The sequence below is a fragment of the Thamnophis elegans genome, chromosome 5 (assembly GCF_009769535.1).
Source record: "Thamnophis elegans isolate rThaEle1 chromosome 5, rThaEle1.pri, whole genome shotgun sequence".
Taxonomy (NCBI): Eukaryota; Metazoa; Chordata; class Lepidosauria; order Squamata; family Colubridae; genus Thamnophis; species Thamnophis elegans.
In genome coordinates this window covers 31,854,361-31,874,262 of record NC_045545.1, presented here as the reverse complement: position 1 = coordinate 31,874,262, position 19,902 = coordinate 31,854,361, and the positions used below count along the sequence as shown (strand labels likewise).

Here is a 19,902-nt window from a genome sequence, read left to right as displayed (position 1 = left end):
TGCATGCAACTTGCACACAGACCTCAATTTCTTTTTTTGTTTAGCTTGCCTGTGAGCTTTGTCCTGTCTTTTCCCCTCTTCTTTAGATCTTTAGTTTAAAAAGTGTCTAGTTGTTGTGCTTGGCAAAGTTGAACTTGGTTATTTACCATTGATCTTTTTGAAGGTGATAGATACCTGTTATCTGCCAGATCTCTCCTTATCCACATTTCTTTATCTAAGACCCTGAGAATGAGAGATTGTAAAGGCTCGATAGTTGAGCAGTTCATAGGAACCTATTGTGACTGTGCAACTTTGTGTTCCTGGAGTCCAAGGTTTTTGCTGGGTTCTTGGACTGAGTCATATAGCAGGCAGCCTGCTTCCTTTTGCTTCTGATTCCTAAAATGGACTCTCGTTAACATTTGCATGGAGTAAATGTTTTCTAGGAGTAACCCCAAATGAAGGCTTTTATTTATCTGAAAGGAAAAGGAAACATTTCACCTAGATCTATAAATGTTGGAGAGGGGGGAGTCGCCATAGATTGGTTGAGATTTTGGAGGAGGGTATTAGGAAGATTAGGGGTGCTGTGGCTCAGCAGCTAAGATGCTGAGCTTGTCGATCAGAAAGCTTGGCAGTTTGGCGGTTCGAATCCCTAGCGCTGCGTAACGGAGTGAGCTCCCATTACTAGTCCCAGCTTTTGCTAACCTAGCCATTCGAAAGCATGTAAAAATGCAAATAGAAAAATAGGAACCACCTTTGGTGGTAAGGTAACAGCGTTCAGTGCACCTTTGGTGTTTAGTCATGTTGGTCACATGACCACGGAGACGTCTTTGGACAGGATTAGCTCTTCGGCTTTGAAACAGAGATGAGCACCAGCCCCCTAGAGTCAGGAACGATGAGCACATATGTGCAAGGGGAACCTTTACCTTTATCTTTACTTTCGGAAGAAGATGAAGATTGTGAGGTGCAGTCAGTGGCTAAAAGAAAGACAGGAGCTGCTGCCTTTGCAATTTAGCTTTTGCATTTCTCTTGCCATTCTCCACGCATAGAAAGTGTGAGTTTCCAGATGAGAAACTACCTTTGGGGTAGAATTACTGTAGTAAAGATTGTAGTAAACCAGGATCCTCAAATGTTTGGTAGGACACACATACCTGCAGAAAGGGTACTGCACAGGACTTTTAAGCATCTAGAAGTGGGACTGGTTACAAGGTAAGCATCCTTTTGTTTGCAGTCCAATACAGGTAGTTCTCAATTTACAACAGTTTGTTTAGTGGCCGCTCAAAGTTACAACAGCACTGAAAAAGTGACTTACGACCATTTTTCACATTTTTTGTAGCATCCCCATGATCATGTGATCAAAATTCAGATGCTCGGCAATTGGTTCTTATTTCTGACTGTTGCTGTGTCCCAAGGTCATGTAATCATCTTTTGCAACCAAAGTCACTGGGAAAGGGAGATTCACTTAACATCCATGTTACTAACTTAACAACTGCAGTGGTTTGCTTAACAAATGGGTCAAGAAAAGTTGTAAAATGGGGCAAAACTCCCTTTTTTTAACTCCCAAATGTTTTATTGAACAACAGAAATGTTGGGTTCAATTGTAAGTCATACATCAAGGACTACCTGTATAAAGGGATTTATCTATTTATTCTGCAAACAAAAAGAAAACACAGCTTGATATGCTAAAGATCTCTTATCAGTTTGCCACTCCACCTTCCCAAATGCACATGAAGTAGAAACTGGTGTAAATAGATCCATTTGCAGCATAGAAGCAGCCTGTGTATCTTAACTGAGAATAAGAGTAACTAAATACTAGGTGATAAAGTAAGCATTCATATGTTTATGCTTGCTGAGCCTAGATTTCCAGTTTCTCTCTGTGAATATGCCTGTACATATCTGTACATATGCATTTCTCTATAAGATAATAGTTTGTGCACAGCATGTATTCCGAAGGGACAGCCATAAATTCTACAAATAGGTTCCTTGTTTTATTTAATTAGCAATTTATTTTATTTTATTAGTTTAATTAGTTTATTAATTCAAATTTTTCTCCTGGCCTTACATTTGTTTGGCACCTGCCCTCTCATGTATTTGCATATATCTATGAGCACAGTTGCTCAGAAGGTTGGAAAATCTCCAGGATTGCTTTCCCAACGGACAAAGCTGAGTATCTTTAAACTGGTCTCAGCTTTCTTTGGAAACCAGCATATAAACTGCAAGATTGCTTTTTGGGCAGGATTCTAGAGTGATGTATTTTGAGTGCCAAAATATGTAATAGATGGGAGAGATGACAGGACCTAAAATCCCTTGTGCAAATGTGGGTCTTTTGCTAATTCATGAGAAAAGGCAATAGAATGCATGGCAATAGACTAGAGTAAGACTGAACCAGAATAACTCTTGGATCTACCAAGGTTTCTGCCTATATCTAACTGCCTTGAAGAATCTACCAAAATGTTATAGACCACATGCATTCCACCACAGTGAAGGAGTATATTTAATTAGACAACACACTATTTCCCTTCAGCATTGAAGCTCTGTGTTAGAGTTAAAAGTGGGTCTCTTTTTGTCATGTGAAGTCTTAACTTGTCCCTGTGTGTGTATATGTGTGTATGGATCGATATATTTGTATTTGTTTTCCTTTGAGTCGGTCTTGACTCCTGTAGACTACCTAGACAAGTCCTTCAGTTTTCTTGGCAAAGTTTTCAAAAGCGGTTTGCATTTGCCTCTTTCCTAGGGATGAGAGAAAGTGACTGGCCCAAGGTCAGAGGTGGTATTCAGCAGGTTCTGACCTGTTCTGGAGAACTGATAGCGGAAATTTTGAGTAGTTTGGAGAAGTGGTAAATACCACCTCTGGCTGGCTCCGCCCCTGTTAGATTGGGTAATGGATAGGCACACACAGGCTTAACGGTAACAACAGCTCTTTATTAAGTACAACAAGTGAGAACAATCCAGCAAAGGTTGAGTCTGACAGCAGCCCTTTTATAGGGAGCTGTCAGACCCTTCAACCAATAGGATTAAACCTCTGTTCCTGCCGGAACAGAGGACCTTGGTGGAAACTACTGTAGTTAGAACTGATATCTAACACCCTTCCCCTCTTGGATGGAACAGTCCTATTTGTAACGTAGTCATGCAGGTAGGCAGGCTTTTAGGTAGTTCTGCCTGACCTGCGCAGTTCAGTAGGAGGGGTTTCCTTGGACAGGTCGGATAGACCTGTTTGCTCTACAGCTCTGTTTGGTGGAAGCAAACAGGCCGCAGTTGGAGCTTCTAGAACCAGTTCACTTGGAACTTGCTGCGGGCCTGCAACAAAACCAGATAAGTTTCCCGGTACCCTCAGGCTTGAGCTGGCCGTGGAAGGAGTGAGTGTTTGCTCCATTTGGGTAGGGCTTTGGTTAACTCGTGCAGGAGTTACCTCTGGTTGTCTAAGAGTGGAGTTGGAGAGGTGGCCATGGAGTTGGTCAATATGCCTTCTCCAATTCCTACCGTCCTCGAGCTCTTAAGAGGTAAGAGCGAGGGCCGGTGATGCCTATCACTGTGGCAGGAATCCACAGAGTTCCCCCGGCGTAGTTGTGGGCTTATACCGAATCCCCTACGCTAAATGTCCGAATCTTGCTTGTGGAGTCTGGAGGCGATGAGGCAGAATAATTGGGATGAAACCGGGACCTTAGCCAGCGACCCATGAGAAGCTCAGAGGGGCTTCTCCCTGTAGTGGCACTGGGTGTGATGTGCTGAATTAGCAAATAGTGATCAACCCGTGTTTCACCGGAACAGAGGACCTTGGTGGAAAGCACTGTAGTTAGAACTGATATCTAACAGCCCCTATCTACTCTCTACCTTCCAAGTCCCAGCTGATCGGGAGGAAATGGGGATTTTGCAGTAACCTTCCCCTTGAGTTGGGAGGGAATGCAGATTTTACAGTATCCTTTCCCTGCCATGCCCACCAAGCCATGCTACACCCACAAAGCCATGCCTATAGAACCGGTAGTAAAAACATTTGAATTCCACCATTGCCCAAGGTCACCTTTGTTCCTAAGGTGAAACTAGAACTCATGGTCTCCCAGTTTCTAGCTTGGTTTCTTTAACCACTATACCAGTGTGGCTTGCTTAATTTGCCTTACGTTCCCTAAAGTAAAGATGTCATTTCTTACATATTCTTTGGGGAAAGTGATTTTTAAAGCATGTTTGTTATTTTCCATGTGTGAGAGAAACTGTTTTCAATACATTTTATCATACTCATGTTAGATTAATATGTTACATTTGCTTTCTGCAGAAAATATGTTGTTTCCTGCAAATATAATGAAGTACCTTTATCTGTGCCTTGGGACCAGAGTAACAAGGTAAGCTTCCATCTGCCTCTTTGACCTGCCAATTGATTCTGTTTACTTTGTTTTTAAAAATTTTAGACTCTGGGATTCCCTTCCATTCCTTTCAAACACCGCAGTCCTCCACATCTCTTCTTCTCCCTTTGTAGCCTCAACTTCAAATTATTATGAGTATTTTGCTGCTTAGCCTCTTTTGTATGCAGCAGCTGATGGGACTTGGAGCTGACAGGATGACATCTTCAAAACACTCTTTAAACAGTATGTTTTTATGGGGGGGGGGATCTCAAGATAAGTCTTGCACTGTTCTTGACAAAATTTCCAAGTCCAGCAGTATGAACTCCATAGAACAGTTCTCTGGCACAAAGGCCCTAAAATTGTTATTTATCAACCAAGATAGAGCGCCTTATCTGCTATCTCGGAAATGGCACTACACAGTATCCAGAATGCAAAATATCTGGAACATCTCTTCAAGCAAAGCTTTGTTCATATGTCTGAAAAACCAAACATTCAGTAGTAAAGAGCTTACTTATTTCCTGCTGGTTTATCATCGCAGAGATAATTTTAGTTTTACACCCTGGTTTTAGAAACTTAGAACACTGACAAGTTCCACTGATGTCTTCTGGGATTTTTAGAACCGCAAAAATCCCCACTAACCCCAGGCTGCAACTGTTCCAAAAAATGCAGTCATATCTTATTTCTATAGCCCTTGACAAGCATTTAGTGCTTTCATTAAGCTGCACAGTAAGCCTGTGGTCCACTGATTTCATACAGGTCAAAGCACTGATGAGGGGAAGACATTGGAAAAGGTGATAGCATTGTTCAATATATTGGGGGGGAAATGCAGAAGACGACTCAACGTTCATTTTCCTTTTTTTAAATATATACCCAATGCAGGTTTATCTGAGTTATAACAACGTTACTGCACTGAAGACTTTGGTAGCTAAAGCCAACTGGGTACTTGCATCTGAAAGAGACAAGGTAACTAACTCATCTTCAAGCAGCTCTATTGAGCCCAAGTGGCACAATTTATGATCAAGTCTTCAAGTTCTCACAGCCTCTCTAAGTAGCAATTCCCCTGTACAGAATATCATCATGGATCACTTTTCCCCAACTGGGTTTCTTCCAGGTGTCTTGAAATTACATCCAACTGAGTTCTCCATTTCGGTTGTACGGTTAGTCTTCGATTTACAACAATTCATTTAGTGACTGTTCAATGTTAGAATGGCACTGAAAAAGGTGTCTTGTGATTGTTTTTCACGCTTACAACCAATGTAGCATTGCTATAGCCATGTGATCAGAATTTAGACACTTGGCAACTGACTCATATTTATGATGGTTGCAATGTCCTGGGGTCATGTGATCACCTTTTGCAACCTTCTGACAAGCAAAGTCAGCGAGGAAGTCAAATTCATTTAGCAAACATGTAATTAACTTCACATTTGTAGTGATTTACTTAACAACTATTGCAAGAAAGGTTGTAAAATGTGGCAAAACTCACATAACAAATGTCTTGCAACAGAAATTTTGGGCGCAGGTGTGATTGTAAGTCTAGGACTGTCTGTATTTCTGGAGATTGGAGAGATCAGGCTGAGGAACATTGTCCATCTTTAAGAAAAGGCAGTCTGATCCCTCTAGATGAGGGATCCCCAACCTCTGGGCTGTGGCCCACTAGCGGACCTGTTTGAAATTGTGCACGCACTCAGCTTAATTTGCACAAGGAGGCAGTGGTGAGGCCACTCCTTAAGAAGCCTTCCCTGGACCCAGCTTCTTTAGCCAACTATCGTCTGGTCTCCAACCTTTGCTTGTAGCGAAGGTTGTCGAGAGAGTGGTAGCACATCAGCTTCCCCAGTACCTGGATGAAGCTGCCTACCTGGATCCGTTTCAGTCAGGTTTCAGGCCCGGGTACAGCACGGAGACGGCATTGGTTGCGTTGCTTGATGATCTCTGGCGGGCCCGGGACAGGGGTTGCTCCTCTGTCCTGTCCTATTAGACCTCTCAGCGGCTTTTGATACCATCGACTATGGTATCCTACTGCGACGACTTGGGGGGTTGGTAGTGGGCACCATTTTACGATGGTTCTCCTCCTACCTGTCGGATCGGTGACAGTTCATGTTGATTAGAGAACAGGGATCGACCCCGAGGTGCGTCACTTGCGGGGTGCCCCAGGGGTCAATTCTCTCACTGTTCAACATATATATGAAACCGCTGGACGAGATCATCCATGGTTTTGGGCTACGGTATCATCAATATGCTGATGATACCCAACTTTTCATCTCTACCCCAAACCACCCAAACGATGCCCTCGATGTGATGTCCCTATGCCTGGAGGCTGTGCGGATCTGGATGGGGAGGAACAGGCTCAAGCTCAATCCCTCCAAGACTGAGTGGCTGTGATTTCTGTCTTCCCAATTTGTGCATCTTGTTCCATCTTTGATGATAGGGGGAGAAATTTTAGCCCCCTCAGAGAAGGCCCGCAATCTGGGAGTCCTCCTGGATATGCGGCTTAGTTTAGAACACCTGACGGCCATGACCAGGGGGGCCTTTTACCAAGTTCACCTGTTACGTCAGTTGTGCCCCTTCCCGGATCGGGATGTTCTGTGCACAGTCACTCATGCCCTCGTCCTTTCTCGCCTGGAATACTGCAACACACTCTACATGGGGCTGCCCTTGAAGAGCACCCGGAGGCTTCAGCTGGTCCATAATGTGGCCACGCGGGTTATCATGGGGGTACCTAGGTGCTCCCATGTTATACCCCTTTTAGGCGGCCTGCACTGGTTGCTGGTTGTTTTCCAGGTATGATTCAAGGTACTAATTATGACCTTTAAAGTGCTCCATGGCTTAGGCACAGGGTACCTGCGAGACCACCTACTGCCACCAGTAGCCTTCCACCGTCCAGTGCAATCCCACATAGTTGGCCTCTTCAGGGTGCCGTCGGCCAGACAGTGTCGGCTATCGACCCCCCAGGGAGAGAGCCTTCTCTGTTGGAGTGCCTTCCCTCTGGAATGAGCTGCCCCCGGAGCTTTGCATAATCCCCGACCTCTGGTCCTTCTGACGCACCCTAAAAAGTTGGCTTTTCCAGCAAACCGGCCTGGCCTGAACAGAATAAAATAAATGATTAGTTTAATTGTTAATTTTAATCTAATTTTTAAAATTTTATTGTTAATATTAATTGGGTTTGGTTTTGGATACTTTATTTAATTTCCTTTTTAACTTTTGTAATGTGTTTTTTTTATGTTGTACGCTGCCCTGAGTCCTTTGGGAGAAGGGCAGCATATAAATCCAATAAACAAACAAACAAACAAACAAACAATGCATAGGGACTGTTTTAATGGCAGAAGAGAGAGAGAGAGAGAGAGAGAGGGAGGGAGGGAGGAAGAAAGAAAGAAAGAAATAAAAAAGAAAGAAAAAGTGAGAGAGAGATGAAAGAAAAAAGGCACATAGAGACAAAAGGAAGGAAGGGGAGAGAGAGAGAGAGAGAGAGAGAGAGAGAGAGAGAGAGAGAGAGAGAGAGAACACATGGCCGGCAAGCCACTCCCACAAAGGAGGCCACACCCACAGAGTAGGTTCGAAAAAAATGTTGAAACCCACCATTGCGAAAAGTCCTCAAATGAACTATCCTTTCCAAAGAGACAAGAACATCTTTGTCTCTAAAAGATCCTGAGTGATCCTTGCATGTGTAAGTTGCAGCAGGGTATTTATAGCCAGTCCTCTCTCCATTATTAAAAAAATCAAATTCATGTTGAGTAGTAGTGGTGTCCTTAACAATAGAAATCATTAATTTTTAATAAGGTGGAGAAAAACCGGCTACATATTTCTAGCAGTAGCCGCTAACATTTCCACTTCAGGGCTGGTTTCAGGCAATGATACAAATCACTGTGTCTGTATATTCTGATTTAAATAGTGATAGAGAAAAAAGGACAAGTGATGGTGGATGGAGGTGATATTATGGAAGTGCCCTGATAGCAACTGTTTGGACAGTAGTGCTTTAATGCTGACTGTTCAAAATACGGTGGGACCTCGGGTCACAACCACAATTTGTTTCACAACCTTGGTTGCAACCTGATTTAGTCGTGACCTGAATCTAATTTTCCCATTGAATTGTATGTAAATACAATCAATCCATTCCAGACCCCTAAGAACTATATATAACTTTTCTTTAAAAAAAGATTTTTAAGCACAAATATAGTTAATTATCCCATAGAACTCATAGTGTAATAGTAAAATGTAAAATCCTTTAATAGCACTGATAGCTCCTCCTGCCTTCCTCTTGGCCGTCTTAGGGGCTCGGCTCTCCCACAACCTGGGCGGGACAGCTTGGCCTGGCCTGGCTGGCTGGCTTCTGCAGCACTCCTCCTGCCTTCCTCTCTGCAAGGAAGCCCAGGCGAGAAGAAGCAGCCCAACATACGCCCTTCTTCCATGCTCCAAAGCTGAGCGCCAGGGCCTTTCTGTCTAAAGAAAGGGAGCTGCTGCTCTCTGCAGCTCCCAGAGGACTGAGAGGAGGGGAGGCAGGGGGACATCCTGGCTTCCAAGCTGACAGATTTCCCAACTGCAGAGCTTCCTTGGCTTTGTCCCCAACCCTCGCCACGTGCACAAAACAACAGTAACAAAAAAGCTGCGATCGAGGCTTCTGCGACATGACATGGGTCTCTCAGGGAGGTAGGAGAGGGAGAGAGAGGCTGCCCTGGCTGGGTGGAAAGTTAATCTTACAAAATAAGGTAGAAGCCAGCGAGAACAAGATTAAAGGGTAACTTTAACATATGGAATGGCAAACAAGTTTGTTCAGCAGATCAGGACTTTGTGGGGCGGAAGGGGAAATCAGCTGCAGCCGTGTTTAATCGCCATCCGAGTATGTGTTCATGATCAGAGTCAAAAAAATTGTGAATTTTTGGTCAGAACCCGATTTGGTTGTGGTCTGAGCCATTCGTGATCCAAGGTCCCACTGTAGTTCTTTAAGGCTGTGATGTAGTGACACAGTGGTTACAATGCACTATTGCAGGATAATTCTGCCCATAGCCAGGAGTTCAATCCTGACCAGCTCAAGGTTTGGCTCAGCCAGCCATCCTTCTGAGATTGGTAAAATTAGGATTCAGTTTGTTGCGGACAATATGCTGACACTGTAAACCACTTAGAGAGGGCTGTAAAGCACTGTGAAGCAATGACTAAGTTATTGCTATTAAATAATCATCATGGCATTATATAGCTGTTGGGGATATTCTAATGTTTCTCAAATGTTCTTCCTCTGATGAATCTTATCCTGGTGAGATGCATTCCTTAGAGGGGACATTATTTGAGAAGTAATGCTGGTTCTCATTGAATTCAGATAATGCTTTTGTTTTGTCACTTATTTTATCCATTTCATGGATAATAAAAAGAATGCATGTTTTCACACTCATGATAAACTCTGTGGTAACATGTTGAACTTGATAATTTTAAGTTTAGGATGTACATTCTGGAAGAGGACAAGTTTCTCTCTGTCCGAATTGAGATGACCATCTTCTGTAATGTACAGCAAGCTTTTTTGTTGCTGTCCGATCTACGGAACAGACATGAGTGGGATAGACATTGTTTGTAAGTATTTCGAAAAATCTTTCTTATTTTTGTTAATTGGAGATTGTGACTTCATTTTTTTAATTTTGGAAATTTCTGCAAAGATGCATAGCAGTAACAAAAATCTTGAGTGTTTCATAATCCCAGATATTATTATCCATCTGATCTGTCATATTACCTATTTCCTTAGGTTTTTATGATTATAACTGTTGTTTGTAGCTCCTGATTTATGTTGATTGCTTTTATTTAGTATCTTGTTATGATGTATGTTGATTGTTTATTTACTATCCTATGAATGTCACTGAAGACTGTATCTTATGATTTATGATTATTATATTTTATGATTATGATCATAATTTATCCCTTGTTGCTTTTATGTACACTGAGAGCCTATGGACCAGAGACAATTTTCTTGTGTCTGTCCAATCACACTTGGCCAAAAAAGAATTCCACAGTAGTTCTATTTTTATTTTTTTTTGCATTTGGCAGAATCCTAAAACAGGTCACATTGAATTGACTTTATTCATACAACACACTAAATTAAGCCAATTACAAAACTACTGTTTCCATCTATACAACTTGTCAAGTTTGTTTAGCTGAAATATTGGTTTATTGTGAGTGGGCATGTTGTGTGAACACATTTAATTAATTTCTGGTTTAATGTTTTATACCAGCCCCAAAATGGGATAATTCCGGATGCAGATCTAAGTTGATGATTGTACCAGTAATTCTAAAACAGAGATGGGCAACTTTCTCTCCCTTTTGGGTGAGACTTTTTGTCTTTAGAAGGCAAGAATAAAAATTATTGCTTTTCTCCTGGTGATGGTTACAGCTTAATTAACATCAATATTTTTCAACCTTCAAAGGAATAAAAAGTAGAAATGTTGTAGCTGGAGTTAATATGTACATTTGCATTTCATGTCTGCATTCTTTTTGCAGGAGCTGTGAACTTGTCCAGCAAGTTGACAAAGATGACATGATTTATCATGTAATCAGTCATACTGAGAGTGAGGAAAAGAAGCCTCTGGACTTTGTTGTCCTGGTATCACAAAGAAAACCTTGCAGCCCTGGGTATGTCAGTTAGGCATGCCTCAAAAGTCCTTTTTTCATGACATTCTTTTAAATGAATTTGGACTCAAGCTTTCAGAATTTGCAATTGGATATTGTTCCAAATTCATTTGGGGACACCAGATTGGGAAGGTTGGGGTTACCTTTGGCTTCAATATTGTATACATCAAAGTCTATTGATCAGCTCCAGGCTGCTTTAAATTTTTAAAAATCAATGGAGAATCAGTTTGATTCATGGACACTGCAGTTTGAATGGTTCCTTTTATTTTTATGAGTAGATGGCCGCTCATGTGCAAAATTCCATCCAAATTTGATTCTGTTCAAATATTGTTAAATCAAATTGATTCAATATTTGATTCAATTCTGAGATTCAGTTGAATTGTCATGTATTCTCCAAATCAAAGTTTTGTGCCCGCATATCTCTAGAGGTTATGCTAGTTCTTAACTGAAATTTTAATATCTGCTGGAAACCCCCCCCCCTTTTTTTAAGTGAAAGGGTTCTAGAGTACTTGATAAGTGGAATAAGGATGCATTGATTGTCCTTGCTTGTTCTGAACACATTTTCTTTTCTTCTTTTCCTCCCAGAGATCCCTATGTTTTAGCATTCAGATCAGTCACATTGTCATCACACCCTGCAAAGCCACAGTATACCCGAGGGGAGACTTTATGTTCCGGCTTCTGTTTTTGGGAGGAAACAGCTGAACTTACCAAGGTGAGCATTTGCCTTAGAAGCAGACAACAGTAGCATCCTGAAATTGTTCATACTTGCAAAAGAGTTCCCTTTCACATTCCCACTGGGTCCAAGTCTGCCTTTCTACAGCATCAAATTCACACCAACTACAGTTACTGCTAGCCTCCAAACTATTATTTGGAAATCATAACTTTTTATTATTTATAGCATGGTTGCAATGTATATAGATCCTGAAATGTTGGTGAGGAGTGGATGGAGGCTTTGAGCCAACAAATCTCTGAACTCATGTCTCAGCTCTGGATCGCAAATTGTGTACGGATTTCAGTTCAATTCCCTAGCATATTCTTCACAGAATGAACTCCCTTAAATAATGAACTGCTTTGGGATTTCCTTTCTATTCATGAATTTTACCTGTTTTTATTTTTATTCTTCTGTTACACAGTATAGGATTGATGGACATTATAGTCCTTCCGTCTTTGTTTTAATAAGGAAAATATCTGTGCAGATTCCATGACACTTTCTGAGCACTCTTAATGGGATGAATTCTTAATATGGACACTGCTAGGATCTATTGTTTTTAAAAGTAATTTGCATGGTACTAGTTAATGTTTTTCTCTGTAAGCTATGTAGAAAATATATGATGTCGATAAATCAGCCTTTGTTTGTATGGGTATATGTCATTGCAAGTTATGCATGAGCAGCATGCAGCTTTACAAATATTTTCAACTAACAATAATGACTATTAGTAAGCTGTAATGATACTGTTAGGGAGGCAGTGGCTCGGTGGCTAAGACACTGAGCTTGTCGATCAGGAATGTTGGCAGTTTGGTGATTCGAATCCCTAGCACCACGTAACGGAGTGAGCTCCCGGTACTTGTCTCAGCTTCTGCCAACCTAGCAGTTCGAATGCATGCAAAAAATGCAAGTAGAAAAATAGGGATCACCTTTGGTGGGAAGGTAGCAGTGTTCCATGTGCCTTTGGCATTTAGTCATGCCGGCCACAGATGGAGACATCTTTGGACAGTGCTGGCTCTTCGGCTTTGAAATGGAGATGAGCACTGCCCCCTAGAGTCAGGAACGACTAACACATATGTGCGAGGGGAACCTTTACCTAATGACACTGTTAAGGATTAGATAAACCAACAACAAATTATGATTGTTTTAAACATGCCATGATTTATTCATTTGTCTCATGTTGATATTGCATCCAATCAAAAACATTTCAGCCTCATTATGGGCACCCACTATGAAATCCTTAATTGTAAGAGTTAATTTATAAATTTAGGATATATAGTTAATTGATTAAAATCTGTATTTCACACATAGCAGGATGCTTACATGATTTGTTTTTTTATCACTACCACTTTGCCAATATAATGGCTCACTCTTGAGCTAAGCTATATGTTTGCAATTTCCAGAGACAGCTAAGCATGTTCTTCTGTTTAAGCCTGAAAACGAATCTTCTGGCATTCCATTTGATGCTTATGTTGAAAGAGAAAATTAATGTTTATTGGGGGGGGGGGGGTTCCCAAAGAATTGGCTGATAAACTTTGTTTGTTTCTAGGTGTCATACTATCATCAAGCCACATCAGGTCTGCTCTCCTATATCACAACGAATGTAGCTGGCCTGTCTTCAAGTTTCTATCGCACATTTCAAGACTGTGACCAATTTCTTCAGAACAACAAAGACAAAGTCCCAGTTGGGCTTCTGAATCTTTAGTTGCACAATCCTTTCTCCGTCTTTTTAAAAACTGTCCCATAATGAACTTTGTTGTAAATACTATCAGAAATTATTCCATTGGGTATGTGAAGAACAGAGGAGAATTGAAAAAAGACCTGTTCAGATGCATCAATTTATATAACTAGTCTTAGGAGGAGAAAATCCATTTATGGTGGCTTCTGAGCTGAATTAGAATTTTCTATCCAGGTCAAGTAATCTTTAGTAATCAAGGTACAAATAAGCAAAATAGGAAGATTCTTCCAGGATTTTGCAAGTCTTTATTTGCCTCCGCATTGGCTTCTGTTGAAGTCCTATATTTATGATGGTCAGAAAAATCTGAAGAAGAATAGAACTTCAAACTTGATACTTTTTGGTGAGGGTCTTCTGTCACCATTTTTGCCTTGTTCAGGATATTAGGAATTGAAGCACAGATTGCAATTTTGTATTAAATTCAGCTTAAGCAAGCTGTAAAAGTGAAATGTATTTTAAAGTGCCTTTTAATCAAGGGAATAAGATTCGAAAGAATGAAAAGTCATAGGAAGAATTTTGTAATAGGAGAATCTGCAACATAGCACTGGGGATGGTGGTGGGTTATCGTATGATGAAATATGTATGAAACTACAAAGCACATTTTACAGCAAATTACCAAAATGTCACATGTAAACAATTTTTTTTAACATTCTTTGTACAGAGTTTCTCCTGAATGTTAGGAAATTACTGGTATGTTTTATGAAGATTTGATTCTTTTGTCACCAAGGAATTATTCCTGTATGAAAATGTCTTTCGGATTTATCTTTGGCATTTTGGAAGAAATTTTCTTCTTTGATAAGAGAATACTTCATTATCTATTTTGGTAGAAGGTTCTTTTCCCCTAAGATTTTGCACAAACTTTATCATGCCAAGTGTCCCAAGCTTTTTTAATGGCTTCTACTGCTGTGGAAGGTTATTGAAATCAATGACAATAAAAGTTATGTGAAAGGAAAAAGAATCTTGTATCTCCAATTTTTGTTCTGGAAAATGTAGCAAGTATCATATGTTCCCTTTCTTAGTATAAATCAGTGTTTTTCAACCTTGGGAACGTTAAGATGCATGGACTTCAACTCTCAGAATTTACCAGCCAATTATAAGATGCATGGATTTCAACTCCCAGAATTCTCCAGCCAGCATTTAAAGTTCCCAGATTAAGAAACACTGAAATAAATATAGATTAATCAGAAAGGGACAATGGACCTTGACTTTCTAGCCTGTCAAAGTCCAACAACGTCTCAAGAGTGTAAGTTATATTCATGAACGTATTCTTGGATTCTGGTCCCATTAACAGTGGTACATCAATAAAGGTAGCTAATAATTTTGATAAGGTCATACCTATTACTAGAATACATTCCAGTGGAAAATCTTTTGGGCTGGATCTATGATGTTCATATAACCTATTGATTTAGCTCTAGTATTAAACTAGAGGTTACAATATAGGTTGTTTTTACTTCGTATTAAGGCTCAACATCATGTGCAAATCCCACCACTATGGTTTGCTAAATTACTGTTTGTTTTTATTTATGAACAACAGCCAGAATGGATGAGTATTAAGAGTGAATTCTGGCTCCTTTGCCAACATTTCTTTTGCTAAGCTATGTATTCCATGTATCAAGTTTTTATTTTCACAGTTTCAAGGAAACAGATTGACAGTTTGAAGACTCAGTCTGAAAGCATAAATTGGTAGATAAAAACTACTGAAGACTACATTCAGGTTAAGTTGTAATAAGTATCAATCAAGAGATCAAAACCAACAATTAGTGTCCATATAAGTCAGGAAGCTAAATGGCTAAACCTATTCCTAATTTTCTTTCTTTATATAATTAATTCTAAGTCGGCCAACAACAGAGAAAGGAATTTAAGGCAGGGCTGTCAAACTCCCAGCCTACGGGCCCGATGTGTCACGTGCCGGCAATACCCACACCCAGTTTAGCGAAGGGGGAGAATGTCCCGATGCATCACGTGATGCTGCCATGACAACAAGAGTTTGACACCCATGATTGAAGCTAGCCTAATCTTACAAAGTGAATGCATGTAAAGGAATGAAAGTTTAATTTTAAAAGAAAGGACTTAAATGTATGTAAGAAGTATAAAATTGTATCATCTATGTGGCTGGGAGCATGTATGAAAGTAGGAATCCACCAGTGTTGGGTTCCTGCCAGTTCTAACCTCTCCTATAGAAGAGGTTCCACAAATCTACAGTGCCGTTTAGAACTGGTTCCAGCTCCCTCCCTCCCCCCGCCTGTCCGCACATCATCAAGATGAAGAGTGAGAGGAGGAATTCTGGGAGTTGAAGTCCACAAGTCTTAAAGCTTGTCAAGTTTGAACACCCCTGGGGGTTTTTTTCTAAAGGGTTAGGGGTGCGAGGGTCTTGTAACTTGACAGCTTTAAGACTTGCACACTTCAGTGCCAGAGTTCTTGAGCCAACATGACTGGAGGAGGAATTCTGGGAGTTGAAGTCCATAAGTCTTAAAGCTGTCTTGCAACTTGACAGCTTTAAGACTTGCGTGCTTCAAATGCCAGAGTTTCTGAGCCAACATTTTGGTTGCTAAGCAAGAACATTGTTAAGTGAGTTTCACCACATTTTACAAGTTGGTAACACCCACCCAGTCACATGGTCAGCAAGCCACTCCCACCCAGTCACATGGCTGGCAAGCCACTCCCACAAAGCAGGCCACACCTACAGAAGAGGTTCTAAAAAAATTTGAAACCCACTACTGGAATCCACAGATTGGCGAAAGTTGGGTTTTGCTGCACAGAGAACATAATGGGAGACTTAAGGATGAATGTTGGAAAAATGCAACATTGTGAATTAACATGATCTAGGAACATCATTCTGTTAGGTGGAATGAAAGGGAACTTGTTGAGAAGAAACTTCAGTTATTTAGAAATTGATGAATGTGAATAGTGACTATTTGAATTCCCATTTCTAAAACATGGCTTAAGCCTAGCTACATTCTTTTCATGTATATACCTGAAGGAGGAATTAATCAAAAGGCATAATTGATTCCTTATCTATAATGAAATAATAAAAGAATCAGTGAAGGCTTAAGAGTACAGTAAGTTCTAAATGTGGGAGAAATTATAACTGTATGGTTCCAGGAATCCAGGGTAGTTCTGTGAGAAAAAAGTGAGTATGAAAGAAAAAAACGTGAAAGAAACTAAAATGGAAATAGAAACAGTGCATGAAAAAGTATTGCCAGATAAATTAATCCTCCAAGATAATTAATGCAAAATAAAGAAAGAAAGATATGGAAGCATTTTGAAATACAGTGAGAAGAATCATTGCAGACAGCCACAGGGAAGTGTGGAGTTACTCTAATGGAAAGTATGAAAAAAATACGCTTGATGTGATGAAGGTGTTACAAAGAGGTGTTACATTCATGCTTCTATGTGCTTCAAAGCACCTCTTAGAGATAGTGTTTTACAACCCTACACTGTGGGGCTGGGTTTGTGGGTGTGTAGAAGGAGAGGGGGGAATTGTCTACCCTAAAACAATGGAATTTTGCAACAGTTTATTTTACATTTAATTTGATTAACGAATTGGGTAATTCATAAAATGGCTAATTAATCTGTGGCATCTACAGAGTCATTGAGAGTTGGTGATAGACAAGAAAAATGGTTACTGCTAAGGCTACGTGCAATGACAGACACTCTTTTCTCTGCTCTTTTCACATCTTTGGAACTGTAAAGTAATATAATAATTTATATAGATAATTTGGGCAGAGAATTGGCTGGCTTTTATTACATTTAACTAAAATCTAGAAAAATTTTTAAATTTTTTATTTATTCATTTCTATCACTTAACAGGTTCTGTCTCTCACATTATATTACTGTCTAAAACCATAAATAAACCCATAGCTTAAAAACTAGCCTTAAAATATTTTTATGCTCCAGATAGTTCAAGCCTGAAAAGCTGGTCAATGTGTCACCAAATTCAGGAATGCTAACAAATCAGGGGCCATCTTGTGAATACAATTATTCCAGTGGTGGGTTCCTGATCCCGTTACAACCAGTACGGTTGCAACAGTCCGGTGTCCTCCACATGAACGTGCACAGCACACATGCAGACACGCGCAGCGTGCGCATGTGTCCTACCCTCCAGCGACACCTCTGCGAGCCTTCGCGATGCTCCATCTGCTCAGCAGAGCGTTGCGCAAGTGCTGTATGAGCAGTGGACGCGCCAAAGAGTTTAAAGACAGGTAAGGATGACGGGTTGGCGGGTGGGCCCTCCAGAGCACCGTACCGGAAGGGTATCCAGTGTTTCGAGCAGGCACCAGTATGCCCATCCTGGGGCGTACTGCCTGAAACCCACCATTGAATTATTCCAAAGGACTAGGACCATCCTTTAAGGTGGCACACTGGTTAGAATGCAGCATTGCAGGCAAACTCTTCCCATAGTCAAGAGTTGGATCATGAATGGTTCAGGGTTGACTCAGCCGTCCAGCCTTCTGAGGTCAGTAAAATTGGAGCCCACTTTATTGGGGGTGATATACTGACATTGTAAACTGCTCAGTGTGTGTTATAAAGCACTTTGGAGTGATATATACAAGCACTATTGCTATTGCTACTCTGCTTCTGGTCTTCCATTCTCTTAAACTTTCAAAGATGGAAGACCTATGACCGTGATGGCGAACCTAAGGCATGTGTGCCACAGGCGGCACGTACCGCCCTCGCTGTGGGCACACAAGCCGTTGCTCCAGTTCAGCTCTGTCGCACATGTCCGTGCGTCTTCTGCCAGCCAGCTGGTCATCGAGTCTCTGCCACCCATGTGTGGGGAGTGTGGGGTGTGCAGGGTGGCTGCATGCATGTGCATGCGTGAGGTGCATGCGCATGCATGGGGCAAGGGGTGTGCACAAGGGGATCTTATGCACTTGCAGGGGTGTGTGTGCACAGGGGAACACAAACACGTGTGGGACCGTGTGCACATGCATGGGGGTGAGGTGCATGTGTGTGGGCCCTGACCACATTGCATCTTGGGTGTGCACTAGGTCTGGAAAAGGTTAGCCATCACTGACCTGTAACATCCCCTTCAAAGCAGCACAAACAGTGTTTGTCTGTTTACAGGATGTGTATTATTTATTTTTATTTGCTTGCTTATTTATGTTTCGCATTTCTGTATTGCCCATCTCCCTCAAAGAGGCTCAGTAATGATTAATAGCAGCACTTATTTCTGCACTGAGAAACCTACCAACAACCAATACAATTGGGTGAAGCAGCTCAGGTTGGGTGAAGCACCTTCTTTATCAGCTCATATATACGTATATAAATACACAACCTAACTGCTTGCAGGATAGGTTTTTTGTGAATCTCCAGAGTTATCTTACAGAAATGGCAAATTGGATAGGAGTAGGCTCTGAAAGTCCAGTTCGTGTTTGAGAATGCCCAAGCTTTCGAAATGCTCCCAAATCCCTTTGGTTGCCATTAGCTCACTTGCTCCCATATTACAAGAGCTTGAAAACAAGTATCAGTCTCTGAGGCTTTAGAATCTGAACTGTATCTTCACCTCACTAGTCAATTGGATGACTCAGCCTTGATACAGTTCGGTTCAATAATCTTGAAACCTCTGAATTGGCGTGCACAAAATTATCTGCTCGTTCCCAAAGATGCACTGCTAGTACTTTTTATAAAACCCATTACAGTGTTTGCATAGGTGACATTAGGGAGATTCGGAAATAGTGCTGGTATTTTTCCCATCTTGTAAATGAGTACTGGTCTTTTGACTCCTTGGCTTATGGCTATATAATAAACTCATAGTTAAGTCATATCTTGAAGTGGAGTTTTTAGGCTCTTGATCTTAACTATCAAATTACACCAGCCTGTGTAATTTTAAACAGATCTGGCTATTTCAAGAGACAGAAGAAAAATGAATGGCTTTCTAAACAAAAGACAGATGGGCTTTTCGTTCTGATGTTGATGGGATGAACAAATCAACTCTCCTAAAATTACTCATGGTCACAAGAACTCTTAATGGGAAGTTTAAACATTCACCAGCACTCCTTAGCTCCATTATATCCTCTTTATGTGTAGTGCTATCCTACTTACAAATGGAAACTAGCAGGATGCTCATGTAAAACTCAGTCAGAAAATAAATTGCAGTCTATTGATAGATTTGCACTATATTACTCAGGTGGCAAAGCTGCTATTTAGAAGTGTGTTACCTTTCATTGAAAGTAAAGATTCCCCTTGCATGTATGTGCCAGTCATTCCTGACTCATTTAGTCATGCCGGCCACATGACCCCCGAGACATCTTCGGACAGCACTGGCTCTTCAGCTTTGAAACGGAGATGAGCACCGCCCCCTAGAATCAGGAACGACTAGCACACATATGCAAGGGGAACCCTTACCTTACCTTTCCTTGGGTCTTCTGTATACAGTATTTCTCAGAGTATAAGACGCACCTTTTCCCCTCAAAAAAGAGGCTGAAAATCCCGCCCCTTCACCAAAATGGCCGTGCATAGCTTGTAGGAGGTTTTCAGAGAGCTCCTGGGGGCTTGGGAGGGCAGAAATGATCAAAAAATGGGCTGTTTTTTGCTCAATTTTGATCCCA

The 19,902-nt window shown here is 41.1% G+C and overlaps 1 protein-coding gene across 3 annotated transcripts in view; it reads left to right on the top strand.

Moving 5' to 3' along the window:
* Positions 1–13,663, top strand: part of ACOT11 (acyl-CoA thioesterase 11) — an 84,206-nt gene extending 70,543 nt beyond the window's left edge. For all 3 annotated transcript variants that reach the window (XM_032218079.1, XM_032218080.1, XM_032218078.1), the window contains exons 11-16: positions 4,244–4,310; positions 5,190–5,273; positions 9,730–9,863; positions 10,782–10,913; positions 11,496–11,622; positions 13,166–13,663. In XM_032218079.1, the coding sequence (XP_032073970.1) occupies positions 4,244–4,310; positions 5,190–5,273; positions 9,730–9,863; positions 10,782–10,913; positions 11,496–11,622; positions 13,166–13,321 (700 nt within the window). In that variant the 3' untranslated portion in view covers positions 13,322–13,663. The remainder of the gene's footprint in view (positions 1–4,243; positions 4,311–5,189; positions 5,274–9,729; positions 9,864–10,781; positions 10,914–11,495; positions 11,623–13,165) is intronic.
* Positions 13,664–19,902: the final 6,239 nt, after the last annotated feature.